The sequence below is a fragment of the Schistocerca gregaria genome, chromosome 3, assembly GCF_023897955.1.
Source record: "Schistocerca gregaria isolate iqSchGreg1 chromosome 3, iqSchGreg1.2, whole genome shotgun sequence".
In the NCBI taxonomy this organism is placed as follows: Eukaryota; Metazoa; Arthropoda; class Insecta; order Orthoptera; family Acrididae; genus Schistocerca; species Schistocerca gregaria.
This window is the reverse complement of record NC_064922.1, coordinates 325127834-325154909: the sequence shown is the minus strand read 5'-3', so window position 1 is coordinate 325154909 and position 27076 is coordinate 325127834. Positions and strand designations below refer to the sequence as shown.

At 38.9% G+C, this 27076-nt stretch overlaps 1 protein-coding gene across 1 annotated transcript in view; it reads right to left on the bottom strand.

The window, feature by feature from the left end:
- LOC126356247 (nucleolar GTP-binding protein 1) overlaps positions 1 to 27076 on the bottom strand; it is a 54657-nt gene that overhangs the window by 18101 nt on the left and 9480 nt on the right. The window contains exons 3-8 of the mRNA XM_050007078.1: positions 19383 to 19486; positions 17494 to 17577; positions 5389 to 5542; positions 1889 to 2131; positions 846 to 887; positions 598 to 753 (exon numbers count right to left, since the gene is read on the bottom strand). Of these exons, the coding sequence (XP_049863035.1) occupies positions 598 to 753; positions 846 to 887; positions 1889 to 2131; positions 5389 to 5542; positions 17494 to 17577; positions 19383 to 19486 (783 nt within the window). The remainder of the gene's footprint in view (positions 1 to 597; positions 754 to 845; positions 888 to 1888; positions 2132 to 5388; positions 5543 to 17493; positions 17578 to 19382; positions 19487 to 27076) is intronic.

Genomic DNA, 27076 nt, shown 5'->3' with positions numbered 1-27076 from the left:
CTTTGAGGTAATTCATAAGGTTCGAACACAATGTATGTTCTAAAATCCTGCTGCATATCGACATTAACAATTTGGGCCTGCAATTTTGTGGATTACTCCCACTACCTTTCATGAATATTTGTGCGACCTGTGCAACTTTCCACTATGCACAGGCATGCCTGACAATCTGTATTTCAGGATGTCTCAAGATTACTAGATTGTGGGTTACTGTGAATGAACAAGTTCTGCCTGATTGTTATACGTTTAATAAAAAGGACTGTATGTCACATTCAATAAAAAAGCACTAGAGTGGCAGGAGGCGCGCGCCCACACACACACACACACACACACACACACACACACACACACACACACACACACACACACACACAGAGAGAGAGAGAGAGAGAGAGAGAGAGAGAGAGAGAGAGAGAGAGAGAGAGAGAGAGAGAGAGAGAGAGAGAGAGAGAGAACCCCCATGCTCTAGTACACAAACAACACCGCAAATATCATAAACGAAAAATAATTTTCCTTAAAATTTCACAATAAAGTTAAATAAGCACGTGCTAGAAATGCAGTAACAAAATAGAGCCACCTATAACTTATGGAAAATAATACCTCTGTTTTAACTTCTATCACACCTTCATCTGTCATTGTGCTCATTTGCTTTATTGGTACATTTTCATCTTCCAATGGCTTCAAGAGTGCTTGTTTCTCTGGAGGAAGTTCTTCTAATCTAACAACATCTGCTTTATTCAGGACTACCATCAGTGGCTGAAATGTGAGCAAAACATGGATCAGGAAGTAAAACCACCTATCTCAACACTGAAATGGTCATGTCACAACTAAAACAGACATTTTCTTACCTTGTTGGCGAACAGCGGTTTAATACTTTCAAAGAGTTTAACCTGGGAAAAAAAAAAAATCTCAATTATTCGCATGTTAGATAATCTCATTGGATGAATTTCCATGGACATAAAAATATGCAAAAATTCAATTTAATTCCTCCAATACTACAAACATTTTCTCAATCATCACACTTTAAAAACATAATACTTTACTTTTGTATGTTCCACAACTTGCATTAGTAATTCCAAGGATGCACTGAAGAGCTGGGTCACATTTCAGTCACCATATAATCATAATGCTGATGATCAAACTGTAAGTCAATATTTTCTCATTTTCTTGGTGCTACATACTTTCACAGCCTACACTTCATTGTGATGTGCAGCTTCTCCTTGAAACTTTCCTGCTTCAGATTCAGCTAATATAATCCAACTACCCTTCAGTGGGTGTACAGGAAACATCACAGGCTTTTAGGCTGGAATCAACTTCAGACAGTATGTCTGAAGGGCTTTCTGCAATTTTAGATGCTTTCCAACAGTGAGATTTTTTATGCCCTATGTAACTGCCCTTCTTTTCCTATATGTCATAGGAAAATTGTTTCCAGTTCTTTGTCTCCTCTGTCGGCAGGTCACTGAGGACAGAACTCAATCCAGACGTGATAAGGATGGGGAAGGAAATTGGCTATGTCCTTTTCAAAGTAACCACTCACCCTAACCAATTTATGAAAACCTAAATCTGGATCAATGGATTGCGGTTTCCATACTCTGCCTCCCAAACAAGTAGTGTGTGCTAACCATTGCACCACATTGTTCAATGCATGGTCCCTAGAGCAGAGACCAAACATTAGCTCAAATTGGAGACAGATTAGCAAACAGCTATCTCATTTAAGACCCCATCTCTTTAAAGACTAATGACATCAGAATAATTATTCTGTTCATTGCACATAATAGCATTAGAACTACAAAGAGAGAAGAGAGAGAGAGAGAGAGAGAGAGAGAGAGAGAGAGAGAGAGAGATGCACACATGCATGCCAATCTAAATGTAGTGAGAGTTGTGTACATACTTGCTCTTCTACAGTGTGTCCACACTGCTCAGACAAATCCATAATGTAAAGCACAGCTGCACGGAGGTGGGCAAGTGCAGTAACTGCCTGCATTTCTATAACATTACGTTCTTCAAGAGGATGATCCAGAATTCCAGGAGTATCAATAACTTGCCACCTCAGATACTTGTAGTCAGTGTGACCAACATACAGTGATTTAGTAGTGAAAGCATATGGCTGAACCTCCACATCGGCTCTTGTAATCTGTTAAAAACATTTAAGTTCATTGTATTTCAAACAATATATGGTCAATTTCACTACAAGTGCTATTTAATGAGTACAATTTTATTCCAAATTAAGTGGAACTGTCAACACTTCAATTCAGACACATTCAATTAATACATCATTACCACATCATCACATAGTACAGGATTTTCAAATAGTCTCCTCTTCAGGATTGAAAAGATTGTTTCTCATTTTGTTACCTGGCTGAAGATAGTTTGCATAGGATGTTAAGATACATTTTCCATAAACTACTGAGAGAGAAGCTCTTAGAGTATGTCAAATGTAAGTTCCGAAAATAATTTGACATGTTCAGTCACTGCCAAGAATGATCAAAATTAGAAGGGTATATGCTAGTGTACAGCATTCATTACCGAATAATTTTTAGTTTGATATTCACCATGATGCATAATCTAACCATATAACAGCAAAATATGGACAGCCATAAGTCAAATCCATAAGAAATGTAGTAGCATGAAAATTTCTACTTAATATGAATACTGTATTTTATGGCAAATGAGATTAATAAAATATGACATTGATCTGAGGGCACAGTTTACTTTGTATGACATTTGGTACAGAACTTACTGCACCTGTGTCATATATAGCAACCAAACTTTCTTATTGCATAATGTGTTGTTGGACTCTACAGGGTAGTCAGAAACAGCCTGAAAAGATTAGGTTCCAAGGGTGTTGCACGAAAGGTTGTGCTGACAAATAATATTTCCTCCCAGCAACACCCTTACCAGATTTTCAGACTAAAAAAAAAATATCTGCATTTGTTTGTTCATGTGTTCATATTTTGTGCACTGCCATACAATGCAAGCAATTGCAATAAAACTTTGTCAACCAATTGCTTGCACTTGTGTGAAGGTTATTAAGTGTAGTGCAATCACCTTACAGTAGGTGGCATGCGTGCCATACTGGCAAAAGCATTTGAAAGAACATATGTGCATTTATATGACCACTGTTCAGTGGTGCTTTCATTTTATTATCTGGCGACTTTAGACAAACTCTTCCAATGATACCTACATCAACACCAGCTGATGAGCTCAATGCTTGCCTCAAAGCATCACATCTTTGGAGACGTGTGAAAACTCATACTAAAGACCAATATGCACATACATTGCAGCATGTGCATCAGCAACCACATTTTAAAAACAGTTATTGAATAAGGGTGAAGGAAAAGTACCAGCTGATGCTACTGCAAAATGTATTTTGTTTCCACTGAACTTTTGCATCACAGTGCCATCTGTTGAACAACTCAAACAGACAACTTTCCAAACAATATTTATTTGCAAGGGAAAACATATACATACATTTATAAAACATCTATCGACAAAGAAATAGGAAGATAGATAGCTATCTATTCTTTTCACAACATTATTGTTATTCCAGCGTTTAAAAAGCTAAACAGTGAGACAATAATGAATGTGAAAAAGTCCCATCTCTTTGCCTAAATGGTTGCAGTACTCTCAGAACCTATGGTCTCAAGCATCAGAGCCTCTTACAATCCATCTCATAGGGAATTATTCAAGAGAAACCATCTTTAAGTGTGAACTTAAGCAAGTGTTAAGCAAAATAAAAAAGAAAATTCAATCAATCTAGAGCTGTTTAAATATGCAAGCAAGTCATTTATAGACAGATTCATTAACTACTTAAATATGATGTGGTCAGGAGATGATATAACAGAGAACTAGACTAAATGAACTGTTATTCCTATCTTCATAAAGGACACCGGAAAAATTACGATAGCTGCAGTGGAATAAGTTCATTGTATCTCGCATATAACATTTTTGCCAAAAACGTCAAAAACAAATTGTACAGACACTACGAATCCAACATGGGTGCGGAGCAAAAAGTCTGTAAAGGACAATCATGCTGTGATGGTCGTTTATCCACTACATTTGCTAATAGAAAAATCTAGAAACACAAATTCCCTTTGTTAACTTCAAAAAAGCTTTTGATAAAGTTAATAAAAACAAACTGTTACATATTCTGGCAGATGATCATGTTCCCTACCATCTTATCAATAATGCATGCACGATTTGTAGAATCAATTTAATCAGTGTCAAGGAAGAGGACAGATTATCACAATGGGGCAAAATACATGCAGTGGAACCAACAGGGATGTGGCCTTTCGGCATTGTTGTTTAAAATGATCCAAGAGTTGAGACAATGCCAGCAGCTTCATTCAAGTCAAGAGAAACATAAAGCTAACTGGTTTACTTTTTGCATATGATTTAGGTTTTGTAGTATCTCCAGGGGTGGCTTGCAGCACTCTGGAAACAACTGACAGGTTATATCTGAGGGGAAAAAAAAACACCTATGGCCTTCTGCGGAAAATACCCATTACAGATTACTACGTCTGAAAAATATAATTCTAGAAATAGTGTCACATTCACACATTCATATATTTAACCTATGAACTAGCCTTCCTGGAAGAAACAAACCTAGCTGAAAAACCCACCAGGTATACAAAACCAAAGGGTGTTATTAATAATGTAATAAAACCTTCGCTATTTCAGCACATGCTGGAATACGACTTTATAAAATCTTAGCAAGACCGGTGCTGTGTTATGGCAGTGAAGCCTGGGCAATAAAGTCGAGAGATTGGAAAAAACTAGCAGCCTGTGAAATGAAATTCTTTATGTGAACATTTGGTCAAAAAGAAATGAATATTTGCAAATAATGTGCATTTGTTGCAATTTTTACTAACACAATTGGCCATCATCCCTCTTTATTGCCTGCAACTTGCAACATTATGGTTTACAACCTCTTTTGCGATAAAACTTGTAACTACATACTTTCTTGGTGCTGTTGGCTCATAATAAAAATGCAGATCATTACATGAATGTGGGTTCTTCAATGAATATTCCAATTCTTTTTATGATTTGAACAATCTAAAGAAGGTCGTAGACAGTAGCCAAAGCTAGTGATCTTGCTTTGATTGTACAATTAAAATTATGATCTAGGCCATAAAAGCTTTTTTATATTTTAATATAAAAAACATTTATTTAATAAAATAAATGTGAACAAAAATTGGAGACTCTCCTGGATCTTGAAAGTAAGCAAACAACAACAATGAAACACAGAACAACAGAGTAAACACATAGTTACTGACAATGCAGACTGGAAATTGTTCGTTTGATATTATCATCATGCAACAAGGATCTTTCAAAATTATGACTACTATTTTTTCAAAATACATATCCTTTTTGTTTCCAAAATACACTTACCTTGTTAATAAAGCTGGATTTTCCAACGTTTGGAAAACCACAAATTATGATTGTTCTTGTAAACGGATCAATAGAAGGTAACCTTGCCAAGTGTTGTCTCACTTGTTCCAAATATTGCAGGTTTGGACCTTGTCGTTTCATAATGGTTGCCATACTAAAAGAAGAAATATAAGTTGAATTACATGTAAAACAGATGTAACGCATCAATATCCCACAAACAGAAAAGAACTATAACCAAGTAACAATATAATCTTTACAATAAAGTGGGAAGTCTTATAAAGTAAACTCTCGCCAATCTACCCATTGGTAGTCTGACTTCTCAGTAATCCGGCCCACATCAAGCCTCCATTCGCTGAAGCGGAAAAGAAGCAGACAAAAATGAACTCTTGTGCACAGCGATGTTGTTAGTTACATTGTTAAACAATGCTATCCAAGTTTGAAACTTTCAGAATCATGGCTTCTGAAAAGAAAACACATTACACTACACCTCAAGCAGAAACTCAATATTAGAGATAAGTTGAACTGAGATTCTTCGCAGAAAGGCATTGCTGTTGAGTACAATGTTGGATGAGTAACTATTTATGACAAAATTTAACAGACGAAGAGATAATCAAAATCTTAAAGGAAAGTTATGAGAAAGAGAACACAGGAGGATAGAACATGAAGATATCTCGCATTGCTGGTGCTGAAGCTGCAGGCATCTTGAGCACATTATCCAACACTCAGAAACATGCAATACCAATGTAATGCTTGTAAAACCATTATGTGACAAAGCATAATACCATCACATTTCATCATTGTGACAACTAAAAATTCTGGACATTTTTCAAAATGAATGAAACTACAGTATATGTGCACACTGAAGGACTAAATTTTAAATGAAAATGAATATCTTTGGATTTAATAAAGTATAATCCCTATGTGTCTACACTACATTTAAGAAACATTAAAAAATCTGGTACTTCTGCTAATACAGCACCAATGTGTGCAAGGAATCACCAGATTAGTAAGCATCTACACAATTTCGAAAAAAGAACTAATTCTGCACTACCTGGCCCAGTAATGATGCATTGTACTTCATATATCCCTTTACTCACATACTGGAGAGTGAAATTGTGTTTACAAGTGCACTGGAAACACTAAATGTGAGTGGTTTTATTGCTAAAAGTTAATGACTGATTTCTTAGAAACACGTACAATCGACCCTTCAATTCATATCAATAGCATTTTGCACATTCAGTTCCTGTTCCCAACCTCTAGGAAAAGATTCTTTATATTATATCAAATTAACAATTAATTAATAAATAATAAATAAATGACATTGGAATGTTTAACTTATAAATTCTCATATGACTGAAGATTGTCTGATTTATAGTAGCTACAAGAACTTGATAGAAAGGAAAAAAAAATCCTCTATTAAAGAGTACGAGCTGTGTCTAAAAGCGACCTGTATTATAAAGTTCTGACGTCAAATCAGAAGAATGGCAGCCATTTTACCACAATAAATTCCAGCTCTCTAAAGTACTGGAGGGGACTAGGAAATGCTGTTAAGGTCTTAGACCCAATGAAGGGAAACTCCTGATCTACACCTCCACACGGTAGCGAATGGGAAACCTCACTTCATCTACATCTACATTTATACTCCGCAAACCACCCAACGGTGTGTGGCGGAGGGTACTTTAAGTGCCACTATCATTACCTCCCTTTTCTGTTCCAGTCGCGTATGGTTCGCGGGAAGAACGGCTGTCTGAAAGCCTCCGTGCACGCTCGAATCTCTCTAATTTTACATTCGTGATCTCCTCGGGAGGTATAAGTAGAGGGAAGCAATATATTCGATACCTCATCCAGAAACGCACCCCCTCAAAACCTGGTGAGCAAGCTACAATGCGATGCAGAGTGCCTCTCTTGCAGAGTCTTCCACTTGAGTTTGCTAAACATCTCCGTAATGCTATCACGGTTGCCAAATAACCCTGTGACGAAATGCGCTGCCCTTCTTTGGAGCTTCTCTATCTCCTCCGTCAAGCCGATCTGGTACGGGTCCCACACTGATGAGCAATACTCAAGTATAGGTCGAACGAGTGTTTTGTAAGGCACCTACTTTGTTGATGGACTACATTTTCTAAGGACTCTCCCAATGAATCTCAACCTGGCACCCACCTTACCAACAATTAATTTTATATGGTCATTCCACTTCAAATTTTTCCGCACGCATACTGCCAGATATTTTACAGAAGTAACTGCTACCAGTGTTTGTTCTGCTATCATGTAATCATACAATAAAGGATCCGTCTTTCTATGTATTCGCAATACATTACATTTGTCTATGTTACGGGTCAGTTGCAACTCCCTGCACCAAGTGCCTATTAGCTGCAGATCTTCCTGCATTTCGCTATAATTTTCTAATGCTGCAACTTCTCTGTATACTACAGCATCATCTGCGAAAAGCCGCATGGAACTTCTGACACTATCTACTAGATCATTTATATATATTGTAAAAAGCAATGGTGCCATAACACTCTCCTGTGGCACGCCAGAGGTTACTTTAATGTCTGTAGACGTCTCTCCATTGATAACAACATGCTGTGTTCTGTTTGCTAAAAACTCTTCAATCCAGCCACACAGCTGGTCTGACATTCCATAGGCTCTTAACTTTGTTTATCAGGCGACAGTGCGGAACTGTATCGAACACCTTCCGGAAGTCAACGAAAATATCATCTACCTGGGAAGCTGTATCTAATATTTTCTGGGTCTCATGAACAAATAAAGCGAGTTGGGTATCACACGATCGCTGTTTCCGGAATCCATGTTGATTCCTACAGAGTAGATTCTGGGTTTCCAAAAACGACATGATACTCGAGCAAAAAACATGTTCTAAAATTCTAGAACAGAATGTGATGGCTAACGTAAACAGGGACCAAGGGATGACCGGGATAAGTCATCACCCCAGCATTCGCTGGTCAGGAATGACGAAATGAGAAATTGTCTCCAAAGGCAGAAGAACCAGGTGATGGTCAATGGCATAGGATGTGGAAGGCAACGAGGAAACCACCACATTAAAGAACTATGGTTATCCCAAGTATCGGCAGTAAATCCTGTCAGTATCTTCTGTAAAATTTTCCTGAGATAAAATAGTCCCCCAATCGGATCTCTGGGTGGGGACTGCAAAGGATACAGACAACATGAGGCAAAAGAATTCCAATTTTAACATAGCCACTTGGAATGTGAGAACACTGGAACGACTGGAAATTGATATCCGAGGCATGTCGGAGATGAGATAGCCCCAGCCAGGTGATTTCTAGTCTGGAGAATACAGAGTCATTCATTCACACCGGAACTGACCAAGGTAGACCAGGAATGGGGGGAGTTGGAATAATTTTGAGGAAAAACTACGGCGCATGTGTCAAGGGAAATGTGCAATATAGCTCTCGAATAATACCAGTCAAACTTGAAACTAAACCAAAGGACACTGATAATACAAATATACATGCCCACATCCAAAGAAGAAGATGCAGTCATTGACGAAATATATGAAGAAATAAGTAATGCGATGAGAAATGTTAAGGGAGATGAAAACCTGATTGCCATGGGGGACTGGAACGCAATTGTAGTTGAAGAACCAGAGGAAGGAATTGTTGGCAAATATGGACTTTGAGGAAGGAATGAAGGAGGAGATTGGCTTATCGAGTTCTGCTCGAGGAACCAATTAGTTGTTGCAAACACACTTTTCCAACATCAAAAACGAAGAAGATACACAGGGAAGACCCATGGAAACATGAGGAGACAACAGATTGATTACATTCTAGTGAAAGCATGTTTTAGGTACCAGCTAAAAGATTGCAGGAGCTATCCATCTGCAGACATAGGCAGTGATCATAACCTGGTCCTGATGAAAAGTTCATTGAGATTCAAACATTTGAAGAAGAAGCCAGTAAAACTTAAATTGGAACTAGAAAAACTGAAAACTGAGGGACTGGCAAAGTGCTATGCTCATGAAACAGATAACCCAGCTAAGATTTTTCAACATGTTGGAGTAAATGGAGAGTGGGATCAAATTAAATCTGGTATATACAAAGCAGCGGAAAAGATAGTTGGAAGAACTGAACCCAAAAACAAGAGGAAATAGATTACAGCAGATATTATTGAGCTTATAGAAAACAGGAGATTATACAAAAATGCAACTGATGAACAAGGAAAAGTTTAATACAGAAGACTAAGGAATTTAGTTAATAGAGAAGCTAGGAAAGCAAAAGAAAATTTTCTTGAAGAAATGTGCACAGAAGTGGAAGAAAATATGCAGAACGGAAAACTGATTTAGCGTACAGAACAGTAAATCAATTTTTTAACGAACGTAAAAAACACTCTCAGGCACAACAAAAAATAAAGAGGGGAAAGAATACATAGACGAGTTGTATGCTGGAACACCTCTTTCGGAGGAAGTAATAGGAAGAGAAGAACAAGTAGACAAAGACAAGGGAGATAAGATTCTGCAAGAAAAATTTGACAGAGCTCTAAAAGAACTACGGGACAACAACAACAGGTATTGATGACATTGTTGCGGAACTAATAAAGAATGCTGGTGACAGCATGAAAATGATGCTGCTTAAACTTATTAGGTCCATCTATAACACAAGAGAGATACCGACAGACTTCCAGAAATGTATCATTGTTCCTATACCAAAGAAGGCAGCAACTACAAAATGCAAACAGTACCAAACTCTAAGCCTAACATCACATGCATCAAAAATTCTCATAAAAATAGTTCTGAAGAGAATTGGAAAGAAGGTGGAAGATATGCTGAGTGAAGACCAGTTTGGCTTCAGAAGGGGATTTGGGACAAGAGGCGATTCTGGCACTGAGACTCGTTATCGCAAAGCACTTACAGAAAAATTAACCAACTTATATTGCCTTTGTAGGCATGGAAAAGGCATTTGATAATGTTATCTGGCAAGAGCTGTTCAGAGTGCTGAGGAAAAGCGGAATAAAGTACAAAGACATCCGTGTGATACTCAGCTTCTATAAGAATGAGGTGGCAGTGATTAGGAACTGTCATCATGAACAAGAAGCAAAATTAGAAATGGGGTAAGGCAAGGATGTGCTCTCTCTCCTCTTATATTCAATGCTTACATCCAGGAAGCTATACACCAAGTTCAAGAAACTACTGAGGTGAGGATCAAAATTATTGGGCAGAAGATAGACATCTACATTATGCAGATGATATTGCTATAGTCACAGAGATAAAAGAAGATCTAGAGGAAGTCCTCAAAACAATGGAAAAAATTCTATGCAATCAGTATGGAATGAGAATAAACAAGAAAAAGACTAAAGTGATGGTATGCAGTACAGGAGCAGAATACGAACCTTTGAGAATAAGAATTGGAAGAGAGGAGCTGGAAGTGATAGAGGAATTTACTTACCTGGGAAGCAAAAATCACAAGAGATGGTAGAAGCCAGAAAGAAATTGCAACCAGAATACAAAAGGCCAAAATTGCATTTAATCAGAGAAGGACTTACCCACCAGCAACAACATCAGTCTGAAAATAAGGAAACGTATCATGAAAGGTTTCGTTTGGAGTGTAGCCCTATACGGATGTGAAACTTGGACAATTGGAAGAGAAGAGACAAGGCGGCTATAGGCCCTGGAGATGTGGTGCTATACAAGGATGATGAAGATCAGCTGGAGAGACAAAGTAACAAATGAAGAGGTGCTTAGAAGAGTACAGGAACCTATATCTCTGTGGAGGCACATCCAAAAAAAAAAGAAGAGACAAACTTGTAGGCCACATCCTACAACACAAAAACATCATTGGAACAATAGCAGAAGGAGCTACTGAGGGGAGGAATCGGCGGGGCCGACCAAGGATATCATACATGCAACAGATCACGAATGACATTGGATGTAAGACATACATGGAAATGAAAAGGAAGGCAGAAGAGAGGAATGGCACTCTGCTGACAACCAACCTCAGGGTTGAACACTAAAAGAAGAAGAAATTCCACCTTCTTTAAGATGATAATGTGTTCCTCTTAAAAGTAAGTTCAGTGTCTTAATCAATGCACCACGTAAGTGCAGTTAAGGCATCTGGAAAAATATTATGTTATCGGCAGTCTGTAATGGTTCACAGAAGCCTGAGCAATAAAGTAGCAGTCAATAAAACAGCACAGGCAAAGAATTTGTAATTTCTTTGGATGCAATATCTGTTGTAGCTACGTAGGAACGGAATAGATGAAGCAGTGCAATAGATAGAGTCATCATACAGGACACAGAGAGTAATTTGTGTACACTAAAATAAAATTATTTCTTCTGGACAACCCCTTGTTTTCCTATACATAAAAAGATGATCTAACTTACCAAACGAAAGTGTTGGTATGTTGATAGACACACACACACACACACACACACACACACACACACACACACACACACACACACACACACAAAATTCACACTTTCGCAACCAGCGGTTGCTTCATCAAGTTAGAGGGAAGGAGAGGGAAAGACGAAAGGGTGTGGGTTTTAAGGGAGAGGGTAAGGAGTCATTCCAATCACGAGAGCAGAAAGACTTAGCTTAGGGGGAAAAAGGGACAGGTATACACTAGATGTACACACACACACACACACACACACACACACACACACACACACACACACACACACACACACACACCTATCCATCTGCACATATACAGACAAGCAGACATATATAAAGGCAAAGAGGTAGGGCAGATATGTCAGTCAAGGCTGACGTACAGAGGCAAAGATGTTGTTGAATGACAGGTGAGGTAAGAGCAGCAGCAACTTGAAAGTTGAGGCCTGGTGGGTAACAGGAAGAGAGAATATTCTGAAGGGCAAGTTCCCATCTCTGGAGTTCTGACAGGTTGGTGTTAGTGGAAAGTATCCAGATAACCCGGACGGTGTAACACTGTGCCAAGATGTGCTGGCTGTGCACCAAGGCATGTTTAGCCACAGGGTGATCCTCATTACCAACAAACACTGTCTGCCTGTGTCCATTCATGCGAATAGACAGTTTGTTGCTGGTCATTCCCACAAAGAAAGCTTCGCAGTTTAGGCAGGTCAGTTGGTAAATCATGTGGGTGGTTTCACAGGTGGCTCTGCCTTTGATCGTGTACACATTCCGGGTTACAGGACTGGAGTAGGTGGTGGTGGGAGGGTGCATGGGACAGGTTTTACACTGGGGATGGTTACAAGGGTAGGAGCCAGAGGGTAGGGAAAGTGGTTTGGGGATTTCATAGGGATGAACCAAGAGATTACGAAGGTTAGGTGGATGGCGGAAAGACACTCTTGGTGGAGTGGGGAGGATTTCATGAAGGATGATCTCATTTCAGGGCAGAATTTGAGGAAGTTGTATCCCTGCTAGAGAGCCACATTCAGAGTCTGATCCAGTCCCGGAAAGTACCCTGTCACAAGTGGGGCACATTTGGGGTTCTTCTGTCATAATGGAGGTACTGTTGCTTGTTGGTGGGTTTGATGTGGATGGATGTGTGAAGCTGGCCATTGGACAGATGGAGGTCAACGTCAAGGAAAGTGTCATGGGATTTGGAGTAGGACCAGGTGAATCTGATGGAACCTAAGGAGTTGAGGTTGGAGAGGAAATTCTGGAGTTGTTCTTCACTGTGAGTCCAGATCATGAAGATGTCATAATAAATCTGTACCAAACTTTGGGTTGGCAGGCTTGGGTAACCAAGAAGGTTTCCTCTAAGTGACCCATAAATAGGTTGGCGTATGAGGGGCCAGCCTGGTACCCATGGCTGTTCCCTTTAATTGTTGGTATGTCTGGCCTTCGAAAGTGAAGAAGTTGTGGGTCAGGATGAAGCTGGCTAAGGAGACGAGGAAAGAGGTTTTAGGTAGGGTGGCAGGTGATCGGCGTGAAAGGAAGTGCTCCATCGCACCGAGGCCCTGGACGTGCCGAATATTTGTGTATAAGGAAGTGCCATCAATGGTTACAAGGATGGTTTCCAGGGGTAACAGATTGGGTAAGGATTCCAGGTGTTCGAGAAAGTGGTTGGTGTCTTTGATGAAGGATGGGAGATGCATGATATGGGTTGGTGAAGGTGTTGATCTACGTAGGCAGAGATACGTTCTGTGGGGGCTTGCTAACCAGCTACAATGGGGCGGCCGGGATGTTTGGGTTTGTGAATTTTAGGAAGTAGGTAGAAGGTAGGAGTGCGAGGTATTGGTTACCTTGGCAAACTTTGTATGTAGAGTTGTCTGAAAGTTGACGCAGTCCCTCAGCCACATACTCCCGACGATCAAGTACCACGGACGTGGAACCCTTGTCAGCCGGAAGAATGATGATGGATCGGTCAGCTTTCAGATCACGGATAGCCTGGGCTTTGGCTGTGGTGATGATGGGAGTAGGATTAAGGTTTTTTAAGAAAGATTGAGAGGCAAGGCTGGAAGTGAGAAATTCCTGGAAGGTTTGGAGAGGGTGATTTTGAGGAAGAGGAGGTGGGTTCCACTGTGATGGAGGACAGAACTGTTCCAGGCAGGGTTCAATTTGGATAGTGTCTTGGGGAGTTGGATCATTAGGAGTGGGATCAGGATTATTTTTCTTGGTGGCAAAGTGATATTTCCAGCAGAGACTACGAGTCTAGGACAGTAAATCTTTGACAAGGGCAGTTTCGTTGAATCTGGGAGTGGGGCTGAAGGTGAGGCCTTTGGATAGGACAGAGGTTTCGGATTGGGAGAGAGGTTTGGAGGAAAGGTTAACTACTGAATTGGGGTGTTGTGGTTCCAGATTGTGTTGACTAGAATTTTGAGATGTTGGAGGGAGTGGAGCTGGAAGTGGGAGATTGAGTAGATGGTAGAGACTGGGTCTGTGTGCTATGAGAGGAGGTTGACGTTTGTTGGAAAGGTTGTGGAGGGTGAGTGAGTTGCCTTTCCGGAGGTGGGAAACCAGGAGATTAGATAGTTTTTTGAGGTGGAGGGTGGCATGCTGTTCTAATTTGCGGTTGGCCTGTAGGAGGATGCTATGAATAGCCAGTGTGGATGTGGGAGAGGAAAGATTGGAACATTTACATATGACTGAATTGTTTTATGTTGTTGAGTTTGTGAGAGAAACATTAAATGCAAAAAAAGTTTCAAATAGGCCAGCATGTCCAGACAAGTCTTCATATTGCAGGAATGCAGATGAATGGATCACGACAACTTCTGACAACAGCAAGTTGCAATAGCAGGGATTTGTCCAAAGTCAACCAAAAGAGTTGCTTTAACATGGATCTACATGAAGTATTCACTGCAAGCAATATTCCTCTTCACAAACTTACAAATCCTATCCTCAAACGCTTCCTGCACAAATATTGCTTAAATCCAAATACAACAGATGAATCAACATTGTGTAAAAATTACATACTAACAATGTACGTAAATATTCTAGAAGAAATACACAATGAACTCCAGGATGGCATTATCTGAATTTCAGTTGACAAAACTACAGACACTTGGCCTGTTAAATTGGAATTTTAATTATTGGTGCTTTAAAAGAAGAGCCTCCTTCCTCCTATTTAGCAGCCAGTAAAGAACTTGAAAAAGTAAATGATTCTATGACCACCAGATTTGTGAAAAAGGGTATTAGAAAAATAATTTCAGAATCTTCTGCAGATGAAAGGGTTTTTGTGTTTATTTCAGATGCTGCTCCCTATATGATCAAAACAGGAAAAGCCCTCCCCTCAGAGTGTTTTATCCCAATTTGCTTCATGTGACATGCTTTGCTCATGGAGTACACCGCCTTGCTGAAGAAGTACATTCCACATTTGTAAATGTAAATAAACTGATTTCCTCCACAAATAAAGTATCTTTAAAAGCTCCTGCTCACACCAAGACCTACAAAGAAAAACTACTAAATGTGCCTTTAGCTCCTGAACCAATAGTAATTCGTTGGGATACGTGAGTCGAAGCTGTATTGTTTTACAAATGAACATTTTGAGGGCATTAGAGGAGTAGTAAACAATTTCAATTGTGCACAGGCTTTGGGAGTTTGCCAGTGCAAGGTGGTTTTTAATGATCCTGCTGTGTTTAACACTCATTTTTACCATATAACTGCAAGCATTACAAAGCTTGAAACTCAAGGTTTGGCATTGAATCAATCTATTCAGTTAATGAATAAAGCTATTGTTGTGAACTCCTCAATGCCGGAGATATTCCCAAGAAAACTTAAAGAAAAATTTGAAATAATAATACAGGCTTTGAACCACTGTGCCAAACTGATAGTTTTATTAGTGGGCCGGGTGAACTTTTACCATAAACAATAAATGAACTAACATAGCACCCAAATTCAAATACTGTCTAGTTACTTCAGTTGATGTAGAACTGTCCTTTTTTGCTTATAAAACTGTTTTGATGATCAAAAGCACAATCTTACTACTGAACGTCTGGAACAGTACTTGGTCGCTCGTGCTTACAATAGTAGGAAAAAGTAAAATAAAGTGTAAATGATGCTTTGGTCCAATGGTACTAACTAAAAGTTAATGCTGTTCCAAAAATCCATAATTATATATTGTTTTTAAACACAATATTATGGAGTTTTTGAGCATGCCCCTCTGCATGTGATATACCTGTATCTCTCGAAGTTGGCCCTGTGCGTATCGACTGTTTCACTGCAACTCACTTGCATCGCATGCTCTTGTTACTGGCAACAATAGCAAAGAAGGAACAATTCTTTAAACACAGTATGCGTCCCCATTTTACAAGTTTTTAGAAAATAATCCCAGAAAGGCACCCTTCTTAACCTCAACCAGAAAATATTTAGAAAATGGCATCGGCATTCTAAATGTACCAATTTTTCGCTTGGCCAGCACTCTCTCGTAACTGATATGCACTGGTTCACGAATTTGAGATATAATGCATGCAGTAACTATGATGTTTTTTTTTATTATTCGATCCTGCATATTTCGACACTTTTCATGCATTTTAAAGTATTTTTCAGGCATATTTGCATGCAAATTTTAAGTTTTTTTTAATAATGCACATAATCCAGTCTCTAATAATAACACATACATACCCTGTAAATTAACTTGTTACACATCATTCGATAAAAGAATTATCCCAATTACCTATGGAACATGTAACTGACTGACTAAAAGAAGAATGTTGGAAATCTGACAGGTACACATCACACTGTAAAGGACAAAAATCTTTTCTTGCAAATCAATACAGCTTGGGGTAATTTTAATTATATAATACTTTAGATACTTCTGAGGAAAGAAGAAAGATTAGGATTTCACAACCCATTGACAATGAAGTCACAAGAAACAAAGTACAACCTAAGTTTGGGGTGGGGAATCAGCTAGAACTTTCTCAAAGGAAATTACATTACTTAAGGAAATCATATAAAACCTAAATCAAATGTCCAAATCGAGATTTGAACTGCCATCACCCCAAATTCCAGTCCAGCACCTTACCTAATGTGCCACCATTCTACATATAAGATATTTTTTAATAGCTGCCTGTATTGTTCAAATGGTAAAATTGTTATTGCATATGTTACATAAGAGGATAATCAGAAATGATCAATACCGATTTTCTGACTCTCAACCAAACTGTTACCTTCCACCCCAAACTTGACCTCAGACTAGGCAACAGATTGTTGTCATTACAACCTACATTGCAAAAACTAATGCAGGCACAAAAGAGTATCACAAGGGTTTGGTTCTCTTTCTGTTTGCAAATGCCAAATCATTAAGTTATGAGATGAAGCCAACATCCAATATTGAAAGGTTCAGTTCAGCTGCATAAGGAAGAAGACAGTATACCAATATAGTGCCTCTGCACAATCAGTATGCTAGACATCAACAAAGTTGCCTCAGTCAGAATATAAAAAGAGAAAGAGATATTTGAAAATATGTACATATAAATGTTACTACAGTTCCAATTTTGTGTGATACAGAACAACAACTCATGACACCAAGCCCACTTGTTACATTATATTGTAATATTGTAACTTTTTAAATTTCTAGTAGGAATCTACTGTTATTTTGTATGGCATCTCTCTCTCTCTCTCTCTCTCTCTCTCTCTCTCTCTCTCTCTCTCTCACAGGAGAACACTGAACTTATTGCTCTTGAAAATGGTAAAAATTCATAAGCCTTACCGTCCCAATGCTGCACGTTTCAGTTGCTTACATCTGTATAGCGAGTCACCAAATTTTAGCAGGCGCACATAATCCTTTGCAACACTGGAAAAAAAAAATAAACTTTTGTACTGAATGCAGGCATCCAAGTAGTTACGTAAAAACGAAAAATTAAAGCATCAGTTTGGAAGCCTATTAGCATACATTTACTAACCCACAATGTTCGAAACGATCTAAAACTGATTAAAATTCACCACTGTCAAAGGAACCAAACAAACAAAATAAAAATGTTCATATTCTAAACAAAATAACTATGTTCAAACTCTGTAGATAATACATCTTCACAAATGTATCGCTTACAATTCACATATGATAATGAGTGACGGGGGATGAGGAGTGCATGCAACATGTTAATGGAGAGCGAGCAATGGAACTCATCAAGTGCAGAGAAAAAATAAACTACAAGGGAGGGGGCAGGGGGGGGCGAGGCTCTCCTTAACATCCAAAAATTAAAAAAAGAGAAAAAACATAAGTGTGTGTACAAGGAAGTTCTGAGTGCCAAAAAAATAAAGCCAACTATTTAACTGTGACTTGTGTAATTCTAATTACATGGAAGGAAGTAAGTGACCTTTACAATAGGCCATGAAGGGACCTCTCATGCACTCAATATTTATTGTACAATACTCAGTACTGCACAATAATATTGTCTAGCAAAGAGCAGTTCATGCAATATATTGAAGATGAGAGCAGAGCTCATGCCATACGCTGTACTTTGCAAAGGTGGTATTCTGTGATGAGAGAGAGTTCCTGTCGAGACTTCATGATATATGGACATGAACAACTGATATGGATATTAATACATCATGAAAGACAGATGAACGAAATCATCTGTTGAAGTGCATTTAGGTGAGTAGTTCGATTACATATTTAACAGATCTTCAGTAATTGAGTATAGAAACATTCGACTAAATCCTTTAAGTGCAGGGAAATGTCACTACCACTGCTTCTTTGTTCATTTCAGAAGCCTCAATTATATATAGCAGAAATAAATACCTACTTACCCAACCAGTCACCCACAATCTACAATGGTGTATCTTACTTTCTTCAGGTTTACTGATCACTTCCAGCGTTGTGGAAAGTGAAATCTGACAAGTATATGAACAGACTCAGAAAATGCTGCAAGTTCTCTTAGCATCATGTAGTATGGTCATGTGTTTTTTCAGCCTATTAGTGTGACTGTGTGTAGAACACCTTCCAAGCCACTTTTTCACCCACTGTCACTTTCCTTTGTTTTTCTTTTTGCAGCATTTAGTGATTGCAATTGCAATACACACAAATTCCAAACTGCCAAGTGCCAACAAGTTTGCTACAGATGCAGAGTTCTAACTGACACATCCCAAGCAAAAATAATGTGCCATAGTACCGTACCTTTTTAGCCTCCCACTTTCAGATAATGTGTTGACACAGTACTATTGTTCAATAAATAGTAAGCGTGTGAGGGCCCCTTTATCATCTGACGATTACTTCCTTCGAAAAGAGGACCCACCAGTTGCAAATCCTATCTATCTTTTCCAGTGATAAGAGGGCAGATTTAAATTCAAAAGTGTGTGGCCAACTCATCTTTTTTCATTAAGTGCGTGAGAATAGGCAAAGGAAGAAACAGCACTGGTGAGGGAAAAGCACAAGTTATGGAAGACATGTGCACCTGTGGGAATATAGTACTTGTATTCATGTTTCTGCTTGAGTATCAGGCATCTCCATTATATTGCACATACTGGTATAATCTTAGTGTGTAATTCTATAAAAGAAATTTTTGCTGATCTATTTGTTTTCACTTCTTATTCTCATTACTCTTAATTGTCACACCTCACAAGTTATTCTAGGAAATTATACATAAAAGCTAATCTTACTTGTCAATAAGATGACGCGCCATATTCAGCTGACCCAGTGCCAATTTGTAATGATCTTTGTCATAGAGAACATTCATAAGATCAGCATAAAAAGGATGAATATCCTGAAAAATAAAATAAAAACAACTGATAAAGATACAGGTCTGCAAAATTTTACATGTTATGGTGCTGGAATAGATCTCCCAACAAAGCAACAGTATTTAATACAGTATAAAAAAAACAATGAGCGGGCTGAATGTAGCTCACATTTATGTCTCAGTGCTGAATGTGAGATGATGCATAAAAAACTACTTAGGATCATCCTGGCAATAACTGATGTAATGCACACCTAATGACCCGTTTACAACTGACTAACTCATTTCATTCCAAAAAGAAGTACATGTTCATCATAGCAGATCCTCCTAAACTGAATGATTTTGGGCAGTATTTATCATAATGTACATTCTCATCCAATGCATTATGGGAAGTACACCAGTTTATATATTACTTAACACCAGTGAAGAATAACACTAATATTGAGCAAGTCAAAAAATAGCAGACTCCCATGCTTTTCCCCTGACGGCTTTCCAGTAGATCATGCTCCACTTGCAGGAAATACCAAAGAACATTACATGCCACATGTTGCAAATGGGCTACAATATAGCTGACAATCACAGAAACTACGCAATATATATTACTTATATCAAACACCACTTGAACCCCGTTTCTACCATTAGAAACCATGCATCCCAATATCACATAATTATTTAGCTTTGACAAAATTTACTTAAATCTGTAGTAGATCTTTACCATGTACATAATAATTTACAGGATAAATTAAATAATAATAGGCGCTACCCAAAATATCCGAGAATTTCACTGTAAAAATTGGTAAACTGTACTAATGTCCTCTGTCATCTATAGTAGTCATCTCGGGCATGTACGCAATGATCTCAGTATTTTTCGCATTTTTGGAAGCACTCCTGGAAACCAGTAGAGTGAAGGGTGTGCAGAACTCATTGTGATTCCACTTGCATGTCTTCAGTTGAGTCAATATGTCGCCCTTTCGAGGCAACTTTCATCTTTGGTAACAGGTGGAAGTCTCTCAGGACTAGGTGTGGAGGAACTACTTCACAATGAACAAAGTGTGCGCATGTGAACTGTCACTGTATAACCAACCAGCCTTTCTTTTTCCACAACTCCAGCCATTTGCACAAAACATTTTCCCTGAGTCACTTCAAAACTGTGCAGTAAAACTACCGATCAGCAGTCTGACCAAGCAGAACAAACTCTTTATGCACTGTTCCCCAAATGTTGGTTAAAAAAAAAAAGATCGGCACTGACATGTTGCTGCAAAGTTGTCAAGCCATTTTTGGAATCTGAGAAGATGGCATTTTCTGTTGTGATGACAGCTGCTTTGTTTCAGGGTCATAAAACCAATATAACCAAGATTCATCACCAGTAATTACTCTGGATAAGAATTTTGGACACTCTCCCACTCTTTGTTGCAGCTCAGTGCACATCTGAATCCTGAGGTTTCACTGGTCGATACTGAAAAGGCAGAGAGACAAACTTTGCTGCAATTCGTCTCGTGTTCAGTTCATTGGCTAGCATTTGTTGACAAGTACCATATGACAGCCAAAGTCTGTTATAAACATAGTGAATTGTCTGCCTTTGGTCTTCGTGAATCAGCTCGTGCACATTCATGATATTTCTGGTGTTGTGCACGAGTCACCCAGAGTGTTTGTCATCTCTCGCAGATTCTCAGCCTTCCTTGAAGTGCTTGAACCACTCAAATGTTCTTGCATGACTTGGTGCACTCTCACTAAATGCCTCTGTCAGCAAGTGTGGGTTTCAGCTGCAGCTTTTTTTCAACTTGAAACAGAATTTGATGTAAAGCCATTGCTCATTCATGTGATCCATTTTACAATTCCCAGCACTGAAACACATTGTTTACAATTTACAACTGCATGCTCCAAAGATGACAAACGTTATGCTACAGTAGCTAAGACAAGTCCTCGAGACATCTAGCAGCAGAATATCTTACTGCTACTAGTTCGACAAGTACAATTAAATTTTTAGCTATTTTGAGTAGCAGCTCGTATAGTAAACACACACACACAAATCACTGTGAGGCTTAACTGCAGCACACAAAAATGTGTACATGTAAGAAGAGAGTATTCAGTAATAGGTGAATGGTGGATGTTACACACAATACAATTATCTTTATCTCAAAACATACCACAAAAATTTGTAAAATTGTTCTATACTACACACTAACTCATTAGAACAGTTAACTTCATGTTACTTTACAGTTTACTTCTCTTCTCCTCCTCTTTCTTTCAGTTCGTCTCCTTGCAGGTAACATGTTACTGCTTATTTCATTCTACTGTATGCAGTTTGCATAAAAGCCACCTCATATACATACTGACAGTACGTCATTGTTATGTTCCATTTCTTCATTTGTGTATATTGACATGTTAGTATTATGGCTATGCTAGTTGGCCATGATTGCCATTCTTAATGTCTAAAGCAATTGACACCATAATCCACATCCAATTTCTGACTTTTGACCAACCCAATGGACTCCTAACTACCCTGGGAACCTTACAAGTTCACCAGTACCATACTACCACTACAGCAACAGCACCAATGCAATGGTTGGACAGCAACAGCAAGCACACCTACATCCTGGGGGGAGGGCGGGAGGGAGGGGGGGGGGGGTGGCCCTAGGTGTTGCCCACTTGCTGCGCAGACATTCACAGGCCAGCTACGACCACAACAGTGTCTGGGTAGCAGGCTGTTATAGCAAGAACAAACACGATATATGGGACACAATATTTTACATAGAAACACATAAGATACAATTTGTATATAGCACTGAATACATTTACTGGACAACAATAGTACAGCATAAAGAATAGGCTGAACACTCATTTGCAATCGCTTAAATAATGCTGTTCCTTTGGTATCTCATCAGAGTGCGCCAGGGGGCTGACCCAAGTGGCTTCTATGAGCAGCCATGTGAACTGTGTGGGCGCATGCTCTCTTTAAATCCCATGCATCTTGAGTGAAGGTATATTACACCTTGGCACAATGACAGTAAAAACAAAATTGCTTGTTCTGGGAACACAGGATGCCTCCACCACAAGTGTTACTCTTGTCGGCATTCCAATGAACTACTGTATTGCACAGACAGTGCAAGACTATTTCCCTCTGCAAGTCACTTACATTAAAACAGTCCATACTGTGTATCTCCATTTCAGCAATACTTAGACCTGTGCATGGACTCCGAAGAGTTAGTGACCATCATCAAGAGTTACAATGGACAATTATGCTGACCACTACTTCATTCAGAGTATATTCCCGACCAACATCAACCATAGGCAGATCTTATCACAGAGGACACTGAATTTTGACATACCAATTTTATTTGCTTCAACTAACGACATGTATTTGAACTTCAAACATATTATAAATCTCACTCTTCATATAAATATATACTGCTTCGTAAGCCTCTCTTGTCTCCAAACGTAAAAAAAACTAATTTACTTATAACAGAAAGTTGGCTTAAACACCATGTCCAGTCTCAACATGAATCATAATACACGTCTTCTCTTCAACAAGGCTAACACCAAAGTTTTTCTCAAGAGTACCTTCTCAACTGTTCTCGTTATTATAACAATGGTCACTGACACAAGTAGCACTAAATAACATAGAAGCTTCATGGTTCTTCCTTACACTTTCACCAAAACTTCCATGGATCACCAGACAAGTACTAGTAGTCGCTGTTTGACCGCCACGTCTACATTTTTCCTGCGACTGAATTTAGACTTGCACACACACAAGACATGTGATGCGCAGGATTCTACCATTCCACACTCTTATTTAAAATATCGTGTTCGAGACGGTAGAAGGCCGAGTGGTTCTAGAGTTTACACCGAAATTCTCAAATCACTACAGCCTCAGCCACATTTTGGGCCGGTCATACATGGTGATGCCACTAGGACCAGACAGAAAACGAGCGAAGCTGCTGTGAGAGTTACAAAGACAGGAACAGCTACATCCTTCAAATTGTGGACGAGAAGTGGAATGTAAGTGAGGCATTGCTACCATGTAATCTGGGAAGATGAGGATCTAGCATTTGACAGGCTGGTGGGGAGAGACTTCTTTAAGGTAAATCAAGTCATAATCAATTATGCCATCAGCGAAAGGACAAAAGAAAGAGTATGAGCTACACACATGCTAGTATGGAAAAGATGACATTTTGGAATAGGCAGACACTGCACAAAAGGCTCTAGGGGAATGAAGACAGAGCAAGAGAGTGAGCTCCACATAGAGCATGCACAGGAAAGAGAAGGTTCTTTCATATAGTTTTGTGCATGAAGCAAAATGCATACAGAAAAGTGAAAGTCAGGAGAGAGAGAAACTGTTGACTTACAGCACAACCAGGAAATCCCTATCACCAGAGAGTAGCTGAACAAACTGAAAAAAAATTGTATGAATTCGAAAACAAGGGGTGTGCAGATACATTAAAAATGGAGGAGAATGGAATGATAGAGGCTATCATTCAAAAACAGGAGATAAATGAGCATGTGATGAAATTACCAGCAGGAAACTGCATAACAAATACAGAAAACTATAAATAAAAATGTGTCAGAATTTTTATGGCTGATAGAGGCAGAACTGGAGTGGGAATCATTCAGAGTGAGTTACATTGGTAAAGATAGGACACAGCTGAAGCACAAATAAGCAAGCTAAAAAATTATCCTTGTGAGGCATTTTCTTTGTGGAAGAAAACACAATTTTTATTGAACTATGTACTATGTATAATGGTGGGTACGATATCAACCTGCTACCGGAAATGGGAGGCAGAATAATTAGTTTGTGACTACACACAATACAGCAAGCACATAAAGAGGAGTTGCAACAAGATATTAAAGAAAAATGTCAGAGGATGACATCACTGTGCCAAAGGAAATTGGCTGGAACTCTCCATTGATAATGATTCCAAAAGCAATTGATGGCACTGGAAAGTAAAAATGGCAAACAGTTGCTGACTACAGGCAACTAAAAAGGCATCCCTCTAAACTCAGTTTATCCACTGCTGAGGATAGACAAAATTCTTGATATTTGAAAGGCAAAATACTCCTGAACCTTCACTTTAGCAAAAGGCTCTTTCTAGGTCTTACTAGATGAAAAAGATCAAGAAAAGAAGGCTTTCAGTATGTCATATGGGCATTACAATTACAAAAGAATTCTGATGTGCCTTAAAACATCTTCAAGTACATTTCAGAAATTTAAGAATACCATTTTGACAGGGCTACAAGGTGACTACCTTTTCATTTACTTGGATGACATATTTGGCATCTTCTTAGAGGAACATAATGTGTAGCTGATAGAAGTGTTTGAATGGCAATCTAAAGGTACAAGTTGACAAATGTGAATTTTTGTAAAAAGCAGTGTGCACTTTGAGTCCTGTTGGCCAGGAGTTTGAAGCTCTGGATCTGAAAGAGAAGCAGATCGGTCCACCAATACTGCTGTACCCGTACTCGGGAAAGGGCTTCATAATTACCACAAATGCCAGTCAGATTCCTATTTTGGGGCCGTCTTACGTAAAAGGAAACATAAGAAGCGACCTCCCTGTCCTGTACACCTTGAGGGCACTGAATAAAGCAGAAAGACAGTGCAGTACGACTGAGGCGCAGGTGTTAACTATTTGTTGTTTAGTCAAATGCTGTAGACCGTATTTTTTGCAGAATGTTTGATATATACTGACCACAATCCCTTGACATCAGTCATTCAGGCTAATGAGATTTATGCCAGAGCTGGAGAAATATGATTGATGATGTATGAAAATTGCAAAAGAAATCAAGTTACTGATGCACTCTCATGCGGGAGAGAGGTCAGGGTGGCGGGCACATATCCAGGAGGTGACAGTAGTATAGCCAAGAGGCAGCAGAAGAGGAAGCTGTTACACAGGCAAGCAAAGACAGCGAAACTGTAACATGTGCAAACAGGTGGCAGGTCCTAACACCAAGGACCCACAACAGGAGACAGCTGACAGCTGAAACAGTATTGCAACCCTCCAGTGGGAGGCCACCAAGCCATAGAAAGAACCTATTAACAAATAAAAAGGCACTGAGTACGGAGCAGTATGAAAGAGGATATAGAGAAATATAACCAGGAATGTGAGAGGTGTCAGAAGAATAAACTCACTAAGAACCATATAAAGATGCCTTTAAAGATCAGAAATTCTCCTGAACATGTATTCGAGAAGTGTGACATTCATTGAGTAGGTCCTTTGAACCAGATGGGCCAAGGAAACAAGTAAATTAATACATTTCAGGATGTGCAGACCAAGTTTAGGGCAGCTGAACCTATTGAACAGCACATCAGTGCAGGTGCAAGTCAAGAGAATTACAGTAACATACAAAATATTGTCAGCACTGTTAAGTGACACTGGAAGTAATTTTATAAGCAAAGTCATAAAAAGAATATGCAAATTGTTGTAGACTGAGAAAATACAGACTGACAGCTACCATCCTCAAACAAAAGAAGCATTAGAGAGGTCGCATTGAACATTAACAGAGATGTTACAACATTATGTAAATACAACGCAATCAGACTGGGACAGTTGAGTTCTGTATGTGGTTTTTGTGTACAATATGATACCACACACTACAATGGGATACATGCCACGTCAACTATTCTATGGAAGACTGCGTAACATTCCTGGGATACTACAAAAAGATCTGGCTGGACTGATGTATAATTTTGATCATTATGTGGTAGAACTGAAGGAGTGCATGCAAGAGATGCACCAATGTGAGAGAGAACGGAATCTGTAATGCAAAACAAGGAATATTATCATAAAACACAGAATCCTAAGCAATTCTGTTTTGGTAATAAAGTTCTGTTGTTTGATGAAAGCATACAATGTTGCAAATCATGTAAACTACAAAACAACAGAGAGCCCAACATTATAAAGTGCCTGAAATGAAAGTATCTTAAGCTTCATGCTAACAGACTGAAGAAATTTTTCTAATTCCAGATATTGCCATTCACACAGACAATGAAATTTCATTAATCACCTGGACTGTATTATGACAGTATAGGCAAAGTTAAAATTTACAGTGCAGCTTGGAGAACAGCGAGTTATTTCAATTTGCTAGAGCAGCAGGAGCTCACTGAGATTCTTGTGAGACAAGCAATCTAACTCTGTAAAGGAAGATTGGTGGTGCTGAATACGAGAGCAGCAGAATGTAGAAGAGTGGAACAGGTATCACATCTGAATGGAGGAAAAACTGAAAAAGAACAAGGTGCCAACTGGCATGGTGTACGTTTAAACTTCGTGAGAGAGGGAACTAAAATATTGTTCAGAACATTAGGTGAGGATGACACCACTTTATTCAAGGTGAAGGCACATGATGTAGAAGGGGAATGGAAACAGTTGCTCAGACTTAAAAAGGAGGACGTGGCAACATTTAAAGCAAACTTAGCTAGTCTTAATCGAATTGTTACATCCACAGAAAAAAATGAGGAAATTTTAATGGGCCGAGTGAAACAGCTGAGCTGACATAGTAGAACATGAAAGCAGCGACAACAGGTGGTTGCCGAGAGAAAAATTTTTTAAACACTGTTGAGAAAAATTTTTTAAACACTGTTAATAAACAGCTTATACAACTTACCGGCATTTTCAGTGAAGTAGAATG